At 34.3% G+C, this 12,960-nt stretch overlaps 1 protein-coding gene across 1 annotated transcript in view; it reads right to left on the bottom strand.

The window, feature by feature from the left end:
• The window catches only part of LOC145687896 (haloacid dehalogenase-like hydrolase domain-containing 5), a 49,587-nt gene extending 40,281 nt beyond the window's left edge, over positions 1 to 9,306 (bottom strand). The window contains exon 1 of the mRNA XM_081761439.1: positions 8,763 to 9,306. Coding sequence (XP_081617565.1) covers positions 8,763 to 8,873 — 111 coding nt within the window. The 5' untranslated portion in view covers positions 8,874 to 9,306. The remainder of the gene's footprint in view (positions 1 to 8,762) is intronic.
• Positions 9,307 to 12,960: the final 3,654 nt, after the last annotated feature.

Below are 12,960 nucleotides of genomic sequence, written 5' to 3'. Positions count from 1 at the left end.
GTCAGGGCAGGAGCGTAGCAGAGGGGCCCGAGCGGCGTCGAGGAAGTGCGTCCGTAGGGAGCACACGCGTCAGCGACGGTGGGTCTGTTCTTTATGTTTCTATATTTATATAACTTGTTTCATCGAACCTTTTGACATTCATGTAACATCCATCCATTAAGCAAGGAATTTTGATTAGCTTTTCTCACTCTTTACAAACAACGTAAAATAAATAAACTAAATTTACCTACTCCTTAATATACAATAGATAATACGAAATGGTAGTATTCGTTTGGACAATGGGAATATAAATATACTAAGAATACTATTGGAAGTATTGCCTAAATTCTGTGATTGACTAACTTTACTTGTCTATTTTATTGATTTTCTTTATAACTTTGTTCGCCTATGAAAGGACACAATACTGAGTTTTAATTCACAGTTCATTCCTTGAATGTCAGTAGGACAATAGACAATCGCTGGATAATCCGAAATCATCATCACAATTCGAGTTTTTGAGATCCACATTTGGCAAGAATGAGTAATATTTGTGGGAAAAGAGCATGTTAATTATTCCGAGAAAATAACTCCTGATAATTTAAATACGTCTTATTTAATTGATGGTGTATTTCAACGTGAACTGAATTGACAAAAGTAACATGTTCTGATAATCTAAAGAACACTTATTTTCCTTTATTAAGCCTATTAATCTTCGGTTTACAGATTACCAGGGTGCGAATTAACTTCAATAGAGCAGACAGTTTCATTTAAAAAGAGTGGGTGACAAGACAACTAAAAATATTTGAAACTTTGTGAGGATCAAGAAAATGTTACAAGAACAAGATATCAGAAACTATCTCGAACCAGATTCATTTTGACTATGAGTTTCTTCAACTTCTACTGTACGTTTTCGGTTGGCTTTCAAATACATAAAATTACATAAATAAATTCAAAAATTATCGTAGAAATCATGAAACTACCAAATGATTTACATTTATGGTTTGTAAACTACGTTAAAGTCTTGCTAACAGAAAATTCAAGATTACCAGTATTTACAACTTGTATTCTAAGAGTTAATTTCTAATTAAAATTTCAACATGTACCCGTTAAGTTCCCTTTCTTTTCTAGTGTGTTAAATTTTGATCTCTGAGGGTAAGGAATACAGCAATTACATTGGAGCAAGACAAGAACTGAAGACCATTTCTAAGGTACTCGTTCTCCCTGGAGAATATGGTGGAAACAAATGAAGTGCTACTGTTGAAAGATCTTGTAGGGATAAGCTGCTGAAGATGGAAACAAATTACTGTTCAGTATATTCTGCTACCTCTATTGGGAGATAGAACTATAACTTTTCTTACAAGAAATTCCAATATGTTACTTTTCTGTCTGCTACGTAACTATTACGTAATTATTACGTAAAAAAATAACTTTCCAATTGTCTGCTTTGTTTAAATATTTTGACAAGCACAGAGAATGATGTCATTTCCCCTTACATCTCGGCTGTGTTTCTTGAACCTAATCATGAGTTCATCATGCCCTCACATCTTTCAATGTATTTGTCAGTGAAACAGCTCCTGTACTCTGAAATAAATTTTTCGAGTTATAGCTAAGTTCCGCATTACATCTCCACTAATATATAAAATTCTTGTAACAATTAATATTCTGAACCGATTCCATGATAAATTTTCCATATCTGTTGTTCCTCTCTAGTTCAAAGAAAGGTTCCCGCTTCACGTACAAATCTGATAGTCGACATTTAATTTCTTCGTGAATATGGTTTTCAACTGTTAATATTTCGTAAAATTTAGCAAACTTAAAAATAAGAACTGAGCTAAAAGGTATGTGTTGAAATATTAATTATTCTTATCCCGTGCGTAGCTTTACTGATTTACTTCTGATTATTTTTAATTACATTATTTATAAAATGCTTAAAATGCAACTGGGAACACTTACATCTATGATTTTGAGGTAACCTTGTACAACGAAAAGAGCGACTTTGAGTATCTTAAAGTTGGGGACGAAATTATTAAAGAACCTAAGCGGATTGCAGATGTCTTCAATGATTATTTTCTAGATAGTGTACCATTACCTAACCCCATACAAGCGAGTTATGACGACTCGATGAAATTTCCAATACATTCACATACGATTTTTTTTAATTTCAGCAACAGTAGAGGAGTTATGGAAAATATTGAGTAGGATGTCTAATTCGGGATCTTCAGGTTTTGATGAAGTTTTAGTGACTTATTAAATTTTGTTTCCCTTTTATTGTAAATCATCTCTGTTATTTAGTAAACCTATCTCTTGAGAAAAGATATTTTCCATCAGTGTTAAAAGTGGCAAAAGTAATTCTACTCCATAAAAAGGACAGTATGCATGAGGTAAGAAATTATCGTTTAGTCTCCATTCTTTCCACGTTTTCAAAAATTTTTGAATATGTGATGAAGTCACGACTCTGCAATTTTCTGAAGTCATGTAACTTACTATCACCATCACAACATGGCTTCCAAAATAAGAAAAGTATTGAAACAGCCCTGTTTGATTACATGTCCAATATAGCTCTAGAATTAAAAAACAGTAAATATGTTGTTGGCCTATTCATCGACTTATCCAAAGCTTTTGATACAATTGATCATGCTATTCTTTTAAGCAAGTTGTATGCATATGGTATTAGAGGAGTTGCTCATAACTGGTTTCTCTCTTATTTATCCAGTAGACAACAAGCGGTACAAATATCTAAATTAGCTGCAGATGGGTTTCAAACAACTTGTTCGTCTTTATCAACTGTAATCAGAGGCGTTCTTCAAGGTTCCATTTTGGGTCCTATTCTCTTCCTGATATATATAAATGACTTGTTAGAATTTATGCATCCACCAAAATGTGTTCTATATGCTGATGACATCAGTCTAATAATATCAGGAAAATCAATAGAAGTTGAGAGGAAATCTGACATTTCTACGGACAAATTAGTAAAATGAATAACAGCGAATAGGTTAATTATAAATCATGATAAATCGATTCTCTTACATTTTCATTTTTGAGGAAAACCGAGTATATCACCTAGAATAAAAATATCTTCTAACTTACTCCAATATTCTTGCATGACAAAGCTTTTAGGTGTAATCATAAGTGACGATCTTTCATGGTCTGCTCATATCTCCACTTTAAACAAGAAACTAAGTAGCGTGTGTTTTGCCTTATACAAACTTCAAGGTACTGTGTCGAGAGAAGCACTTTTTAGCTTTTACTATGCCAAGTTTAATTCATTCATTAACTTCGGCATAATACACTCGGGATCTGCTTAAAATAGTTTAAGCACTTTCCGATTGCAAAAGAAAGCGATTAGAATAATTTTTGGATTACCCACAAAATCGACATGTAAAAAGGTTTTCATAGAAGCAAAAATTTTAACACTCCCCAGCTTATACATCTATAAATCTATTCTTTTTACTGTGAAAAAAACGCATCTTTTTATTTTTAACAAAAATGTTCATTGCCATAATACAAGGCAAGGTAGTGACATATTTGTAATGCATCAAAAATATGCTAATATAAGCAAAACCGTGCACATGAATTGTGTCAGATTGTATAATAAACTTCCTCTGTACTTGAAAAATATGACCAATGTTTCCATTCTTGGTAAGACGTTATATAGTGTACTTGCTGAAAGGTGCTATTACACTATTAAAGAATATTTAAATGATTCATTAAGTGAAGGGTTGGTAACAGATACTCGTGTGAGTACATGCCTGGTGTGGTACAAACAGTTACCTAATTACGATGTAAATTGTCATGTTTTTATACTTAATATATCCTATTATGTGGTTTTGTATTTTAGAAAGATGCATGATGTAGGCCTATATCTCTGATACTTGTCAATATTGTGTTTTTTTTTTTCTTTCTTCTGACAACTGTAATGCTTACATGAGAATTTTTCATGTTTTGTAAGCCGATGAAGCAGGCAAATGAATTAAATGAAATGAAATACTGGGATTTTCTTTTATTATTATTATTATTAATAATAAGGGGAAGTCAATCTCTGGTGATAACTCGCACCCTGGAGATCACTACGGAGTAACCTTATGTTGTGTTATATCCTAATTACACTTGTAAATGCAAATCCAAAGCTTCCTTAAATAAATAGGCTAGGCTTACAACCGTCTGCTACTTCAGGAACATTCTTTCACTGATAATGTGGAAATCTGGACTTCCAAAGCATACCTGTTCTCTTCGATAGCCTACATTCAGTGTAGCATCTTTAACAACAACAACACACGATGGCCTTCGTGGCTCTTGAAACTTGCAACGGAGAAAATTATCTGGCTGCTGTGCAAGATCTAATGTTAAGTACCTGTACTTGTTGTTAAAAACCTGAAACACCATTTACAACAATGTAGACATTCCGAAAGTGATTTTCACTTGTGAAAGTCGCATTATATTGTGTTAGGTGGTGGTGCGTAACGTAATATAATGCGGTAATGAATGCATTCTTACCCATCAACATGCCTGAAAAGAACTAAACATTTGAATCACACATTCTGTACAAGGGTAAGAATGGAGATCATGCACATGCAAACAAGTTTTCAACTGTATAAAAAAACTGAAAATATTATTGAATACAACACTCAAAATAATATATTTCTACATATTGTGCATAGAGCCACAAACAACTATTTCTTCACGGAAGACTAAATATTTACCTTGGAACTCATTTGTGAATGTATCAACAATTTTGTTTCTAAGGCTGTCAAAGAGTCTATAAGCCTAGTAGTAAACACTAACACTGTACCTGAATTCTTAAGGAAAAGCGAACAGCACTTCCAATCAGGAATCCCAATATGTTGGTCCTCTTACCCACGATCCGTAGGGTTATCCAAACACATCGGTAGAAAAAGCAATATCGGAGAATATTTAAACTTAGCATAAGATTAGAGTAAAACATTTAAATGGAAAGCAAATTAACAACGAATTCTTACAATCTTAATTGACAGCATAAAAGTGCGAACAATATAATAATTAGCTCTTATTTAGTACTGAAAACACTGATTTCGGCGAGACAGATGCAGTAAAAGAAAATACTTCATATTCGAAATCATTCCAAGTAAAATAACTAACGATCATGTCACTAGTAAAAATGCCCACTTTTCACGCTTCTTATTAAGAATAATCGGACAGGTCTCATAGATTTAAGATTTGGATTTCTGGACTTTTGGCACCTATGGCCACTTAGCCCGTAACATACGAGGGATGACGTCCTTTGGCTAGCACACTATCATGGGAAAGGGAAGCGGCGTGGGACCTGTAGGTTAGGTACCACCCCGGCATTTGCGTGCTGTGAATGAGGAAAACCTCATTGAAGACAGCTGACCTGAAAAAGTTTTTTAAACACTTTTTCGACCAAGTGGCCCCACCGGGAATCGAACCTGGGACTGCTCGCACTGAAGGCGAGAGTGTTAGGGACTATGCTACGCGGGGCCACAAGAACGAAATTACAGCGCTGTTTATCTATTCCGGGGAAAGGAAAGGAAGACACAATTGGTCGACTTCAAAAGTCACAAAAGCGTTTCAAGGTATATGAACATCATCCTTTGCATCAATCAATTTGCATTTGAATCAATTTTACACGAATCCCGAGGGGACACTTCGCGAATGTACCTTGTAAGACTCACAATTTGTGTAACTCATATAATAAAAATAAGACACCTTGAATACATACGCCCATACTCAAGAATGGGCAGCGAAAATAAGTTCAAATATTCTGAGCCGAGCCATATCTGTATTTTTTTACTATGAGCCAAATAAATAGTATGCTTTATTTTAAAGAAAAATAGATCAAATATTTCCCCTTTCGCGCAGGAAACGAATGTTTTCCCGATCATCGTATTTCAAACTTGTTTCGAAATTGGACCTGTAATTGGCGCCGTCCTTCTCGCTAGACTAGCACCTCGTGCAAGCGCTTCTGGGTACACGGAGTCCCGGATCTGATTACCGATCGGGAAGTACTGAAGTATTGCAAGTCTCAATATAGACTCGGTGCTAAAAAGAGGCGTTAAACATCAATAAAGAAATTTGATGCTGGCTCAGTCTTTGTTTGTACGTAATACGTAACTGTGTACATTCAAGCGGTCTTATTTGTAATGTGTGTGAAATAAATAGTAGTTTACAGCTTGACAAAATGTATGCTCGTATATTCTCATTTCCCACCAACGAACATTGGTTTCCTATTCTGATTATTCAATTTCATATCTGTTCCAAACAGACTATTATTGGCGCCATCTATCTACGTATGACGTTGCGGTATACATTCAGATTCTCTTACTTGTATGATATGAATAAATAGATTATAGGTTTTAGTTTTCTAAAACGTAGATAATTATAAGAATTCCCTTATATTCCAGCTACGAAATTTTTTTCTGATTTTTCTTTTACAACCTTGTTCTGAAATTCGACCTATCATTAGCGTTTGTTATGCTTACAATACAGTGAGGAAAAAAAAAAAAAAAAAACACTACGTGCTTGAGTTTTCTCGGGGCTTCTCCCGTTTTCTGCCAGATTCTTCATTCCACCATTGCATTCATTTCTCATCATCACCGTCTCCTTTAGCCCAGGCGGCATAACCATGAGACGTACAGATTTCATGTCATTACACTTCCCGAGTATATCATATGAGTCTCAACTCAGTAAGTGACATAGTTCTCGTACAGAAGAAATTTTTAGACTCACAAATTAACTGATTTTTTTTCTTTCTTCACTTTCTTGAAAAGCTACCCATGACCTTTTACATTTATACATCAGTTATTTGTAACTGTGATGCAGTCATCAGAATAAATATACTGTGAACGAATGGCATAAAACACGATCCAACTTGTGCTAGATGCCCACCAAAATGCACGAGTGGCATCTAACTGAGTCAAAGGAGAGCGCAGCAGGGGGTCGGAGAAGGGCGAGCGAGTATGTCCGTAGGGAGCAGGTATGTCAGCGACAGTTGGGTATATGCATAAAGGAGGTCGTTTACAAGGTTCACTACCTAGGTATAAGTCACAGTATCGTTTGTGAAGCCGTCGATGGATTTGGGGGGTACTGAATGCCATCCGAAATAAATGATAAGCCATATTTTCCTAAAACCTTTATAGATGCAGAAATGCCTTATGTCCAAGCCAGGGACGTTGTTTCCTAAATTATTCTGTAAAATTTTCTTCTAAAATTCATTAATTTTTGGCTTCGCTTATGCTCGCAAATCGTGGGACTGTGTATTCAGATTGTGTATTTATAGGAGTAAAACCAATTATGGAAGTTAGTTCTAGAAAATCTATATGAATGCACGCATTCCCTAGTGGCCCAGTGACAAACCTATCATCAAATCATTCTATTTGAAATCTGTTCCAAAATAGGACTTGTTATCAGTGATGCGCGTGTCTATATTCAGATTCCTCCTATCTGTATCATACGAGTTAAATAAATCATAGATGGAAGAAATTCCAGGTGAACTTTACAATATCCTCTCCACTTGGTATACTTACGCAGACACAAGAGGTTACATTAGGTTATTTTTAACAAAATGACTCCAAATTCCTCTAACCTAACCTGGGTTAATTTTACAATGCCCACTCCCGCTGGCATCCACACTTAAAAACGACAAATCACACTATTAATTTTGTGGAAATGGATCAAAAGTTCCCTAACCTTAAACTAACCCGTTCCTTCCCCTACTGCACTCTACTCTACTATACCCTTTCAAAGCGGCCGTACTTACGGATGCGCAGCTGGAGCGTGTATTTGAAAGTTTACACCCTAACCCTAATCTACTCTAACCTTTTAAAGCGGTCCTACTTATCGATGCACAGCTAGAGCGTGTATTGTAAAGTTCCTCCCAAATCCCTTATGTTCCAAACAAAAGTACAATTTTCGAATTATTGAACTTGTCGGCGCCAGTTATGTTTGTAACGAATGGGCGTATATATTCAGTATTAATTATATAATACGAGAGAAATGGCCTTAGTTTTCTAAAATCAATACTGATAGAGGTAGTTATACCCTTAAGCCCTAGCTAATTTTTTTTTTCTAATTATTCCCCTTTGAAGTTGTTCCGAAATTGAACGTTATATTCGGTGTTTGCGCCTGTATTGTGCTTGATGTATATTCAAATTGTTTTAATTGTCATCATATGAGCGAAACAAATTGCAGACCTAATTTTTGTAACATGTAGATTAGTCTCATAAACCTTCGAGAAAAATCTATGCGATTTACTCTCATGATTATTTTAAAAATGAAATGTCTTCGAGCATATATATTTCTTTAAAATTTTCGGTAATAGTTAAGAACAGCTACTTCTCATCTCCCGTGCACGAGGATACATCTTACTGTTGCACTACCTAAACACCCTAAGTACAAGGGCAGGAACTCAGTCTATTACCTACTTTTTAACATCCTAGATAGTGATTGAATAATTCCTGAAAGTATGGCGTTTCTCGTCCTTCCCTAAATGGGAAGTACGGCTCCTTAACTATAACCAAATTTTCATTAAATAGGGGCCAATTATTATACTCTACAAACTTGTGTCAATTGGAATTATTACTTTGTTTGATTCCTATTTAAATATTTCATTCTTTCTTTTTTAAATGTTCTTTGTTTGTGTGCTTTCTTCTAATGTGTTTGGACGACCCTGCGGGCAAGTTGTGGCTGGCTTTACGTAGTCCTGGTCGCACTTACTGCAAGAATGTCCCTTGTACTGACTAAACTGTCCGCAACGGGTAACAATATAACTATTATTTTAACATACATACCTTTGAAGCATATTGCCTTACACACAAAAGGTTTGTCTCCTTAAGTATCTTCCCTAAGTTACATCGTTTACTTCCAAAATTTTTCCCGAACATACACACGGAAGCTGCCATATTCCTGCTATATTGCCAAATTAGAACCTGATGTTGTCTTCTGCTTAGAATGAAAACTATTCATTAATGTCATGAACAAATTTTATTCGCTGGTAACGAAATTGTCACAGTTTGTCCTACGCAACACATACAATGTCGCATACACTACTGACAGCAATCACAACCAGCGTTTCATTGATTGACTAGATACTTCCAAAGTCTCCATAACGAACCCTGCCGTTATTTTCGATTCGAAAAAAATGAGCAGTGTGTATGACAGTATTACCAACTTCTCACTATTTCTGCCCTAAAATTCTATACCAAGTAATTTGTTTTAGACAGAAAATCACTTTAAAATAACCTTCTTCAAAGCGCTATATTTCAAACTGTCAGCAACACGGTTCGGGAGATACAATAAAGGTCAACTTTCACTTATTCTGGTTTCTGGTTCTCGCAATTTGGAAGCTTGTAAATGCAGACGACAGTATAGGCTATGTGCATACTCTTTTCACGGTTACTACAAAAGGGACTCAGAGTATGAAAAATCTAAGAGGAAATATAAATCGTATATACTATACTTAAAGGACATTTTTCATTGTCTCTTTGTTTATTTTAATTTAAAAGAACAGTGTATAGAATAAATATATATTCCTTTCTTTTATATATATAATATTAACGAAATAAATGGCTTTGAATAGTTTTTTTAAACTCTGCCTATTGGAAACGACCTCACGCCATGTTTCTGCGGAAATGACGTAAAGTGTTGCTCAAGAATCTATCGGAAGTCTAAAGGGTTATCTGGATATAAAGAGATGGAGTTATTATTTTTAAATTTGACCATAATCCTAGGGTTGCCAGGCGTCCCAGTTTTTCGGGACATTCCCGGTTTCAATGAAAGAATTAGCTGCCCAGAAAAAGGCTTTCGGGACACCTATTTGTCCCGGTTTGCCTTCTTCAGATTGAAAATGTGTCACCCTGCAAAAACTAGTATGTCTTACTTAAGAACGAAAGATTTTCGGAAGATTTGTGTAGCCAAGGACTAGGGAGTTTGAAATTACATCCATTTTTCGTCCTATGGGTTGTTTAGCCTCCAGGGGGTTAAAAAAAGATGATTTTAAAAAATATTCAAGAGGAAACATATGTTATGTAAATGAATTCTTGAGTATCACTTTCAATAGAAAAGAATGTATTTTTTTTCTGTGGGGGCCTTTAATTATTTTATACTTCAATCGTCAGCGCAGAACTGCTCCATTGTTGGAACTTTAATCAACAATGGTGATACTGCTCTTAGTCGCTGTATGTTAACGGCATTTAAACTGTCTTTTTCCTCCTGTCTGTCATCTTCTTAGACACAATTTCTTCTGTGAACGGAGTTGTCTTTAATATGTTTTCCCAAGTGTGGATAAATATTTCTAAAGATGCTGTGCATGCATTCAATAAGTTTGCATTTGTAAATTTTTCCTTTATCTGATAAAATTTTCAATAATTTTCAAGCTGAAGGTATGTGTGTTGTTTAATTTTGATATTGAATTTTGTTTTCTGGCAAACGTTTGGAGAGCCTGACTAAGTATTTCAAGAGATTTAGTTTAAATGTATTTTTTCTTGTTAAATGCTAAATTTGTATTTCTTTTAAGGTAATGTTTCTGACTCAAGTGATGACCCAAAGCAAAAGAGTATCTCTTCAATCATAAATAGGAGGCTGTGTCGTAAAGGACCTGTTAAACACAACAAATCTGAATTCGAAACAAGGGACTCCAGACAGCTCTTCTTACAGTACCTTTTCACATTCTTTGTGGCTTCATCTGTGTTAACTGTGTATAGAATAAACTGAAAAATTGTTAGTTGTAACCTGGAAAAGACAGCTAGTTAATCGATTCTGACCAAATTAGTAGGAACACTGATCTTATATAGATTATAGTCTGAGATTAATGTCCTGGTATTTCGTTTAGAAAATGTGGCAAACCTACACATTCCAAAACTGCACGTATATAATTTACTTTTTACCACCTACGTTAAAGCGAAGTCACTCTTGCCGTATTTTTTTTTTAATTTTAGCACCCACGATTGAATTGGGTGAGTTAGCACACAATGTTATCCTAATTTTACGAGTTAAATTGTGTTACTATACTAGTTATTGAACCTCTTAGCTGTATGCAATGTTTAGATACAAACTGTGAAGATGCCGAATCAAATTTATTACGAATTATTTGTTAACGAATTAGCTTCGCACTACCACAGATAATTTATATTGACTACCACTTTTAGGTCTTATTTCATGAAATATGATTTAAATCTTAAATTCCATAATTGATACTAATATATATTAGTTTACATTGTGCATAAAGTGTATAGAACTTACACAATATTACTTTCCCATCACTTGCAAGTTTGAAATGCATATGTAAATTTTATATTGTATGTGCTCCCGAAATCATCCTAATTCACGAATCAAACCAAAATACATTTTCCCTTTCATACTTATTATTACAGAGATTCGCAAAAATGATGTGAAACTAACTATTTCGATTTTATGTGACATGTTTAAGTAGTGCAAGCTAAAAGAGACGGTGATGATGAGAATGAATGAAAAGGTGGAATGAAGAAAGTAGAAGAACCACGAGAAAAAACACGCGCACGGTGTTTGTTCACACGACTGTTGACTCTTTTTTAGCCTCCACTTCCTCCTACCTTTGCCATTTCACATGGTCTTGTTAAATGGCAGACGCTACTGCTTCTTGCTCGTAATTCTCTCTCTACTACTTTTTTTTAATTTCGTATGATTTCTCTCCCCATTTTGTGATTGGACTCAGTTAAGGTGAGGCGAGGCTTATCTTTCATTGGCATGATACCTAAAACAAAAATTTAAATCATGCCGTATTCTTTATCTTTTCCTTTCTTTTTTCCTTATTGTTTTTATTTCCTTTCTTAAAAAAAGTTTGAAAAGATACACAAAAGCACACACACACACATACATACATATACATGAGCAGGAAACCCCTTGCATAATCTGTAAATGTATAAGCTGAAAGGAGAAAAGAAACAATTAGTAAATAATTTAAAACAAGTTCTTTGAAAGGAAATCGGACTTCAAGATTTCCAATTTTTCGTTACTTGTTAGTTCTGGAAAACACAATCACAACTGTATTGGTCTACCTGAATTTCTCTCATCAGCTTTGTAAAATCTTCTTATTTTCTCTCTTTTCCTTTTAAAACACTTGTTATATTTTAAAACACCACTAGCCACCACTACCAAAACACTAAACAAGGCACTATACACTAACACAAAGAAAGAACGTGAGGTTTTAAGTTCTGGAATTGTCATCGGTACTTAGTTTTTTATGTTTGATTTGATTAACTTTATTTTCTTCTAATTCTTTATTTATGTAGGGTGTAGGTTTTGCTAATTTCTTCTTTAGTCCTTTCTTTCCTTTCAGAAGTTCCTTGATACGTGTCTTGCAACAAATTGTAATTTTCCTCATTTCATTTTATTGTTTATTATAGTTTGTATATTATCCTGTTTTAATTGGTCTCTTATTTATCTTATTTTGTTATTTGTTATATAATTTGTTATATAAATATATAATTCTAGAAGGCATGCTCTGGTGTTTGTACTTCATTACATGTACATTTATCGTCGTTAATTATATTAAGTTTTGTCAGATGAGATTTATACGGTCCATGTCCAGAGTTGTATTCTATTAATTCACTGTTTATTGTTCTAATTTCTTCTCTTATTTATAAGTTTGGGATAATGTTCTTGTTCTTTGTCCGTTTATTGAATCCCTGCATTCATTTTCCCACGTCCGTTTAATCAGTTTGTTAATATCGTCTTCGGTGCTTGGCAATTCTCCCGTGGCAATCTTGCTTCTCTCATCATTTTAGTGTAATCGTTCTATCAGTACAGAACTTGTCGGTATCAGTATGTCGGCATAGGTAACAACTTGATACTTTTCCAGATTACCTTCTTCTATGAGTTCAATTAGCCTTTGTACAGCTGTTTCGGTGTTTTTAATTCATTATTATTATTATTATTATTATTATTATTATTATTATTATTATTATTATTATTATTATTATTATTATTATTATTATTATTATTATTATACAT

This window comes from Thermobia domestica, chromosome 6, assembly GCF_964235325.1.
Source record: "Thermobia domestica chromosome 6, izTheDome1.hap1.1, whole genome shotgun sequence".
Classification (NCBI taxonomy): domain Eukaryota; kingdom Metazoa; phylum Arthropoda; class Insecta; order Zygentoma; family Lepismatidae; genus Thermobia; species Thermobia domestica.
The sequence above is the reverse complement of the archived record's forward strand: the minus strand, read 5'-3'. Positions and strand labels throughout refer to the sequence as shown.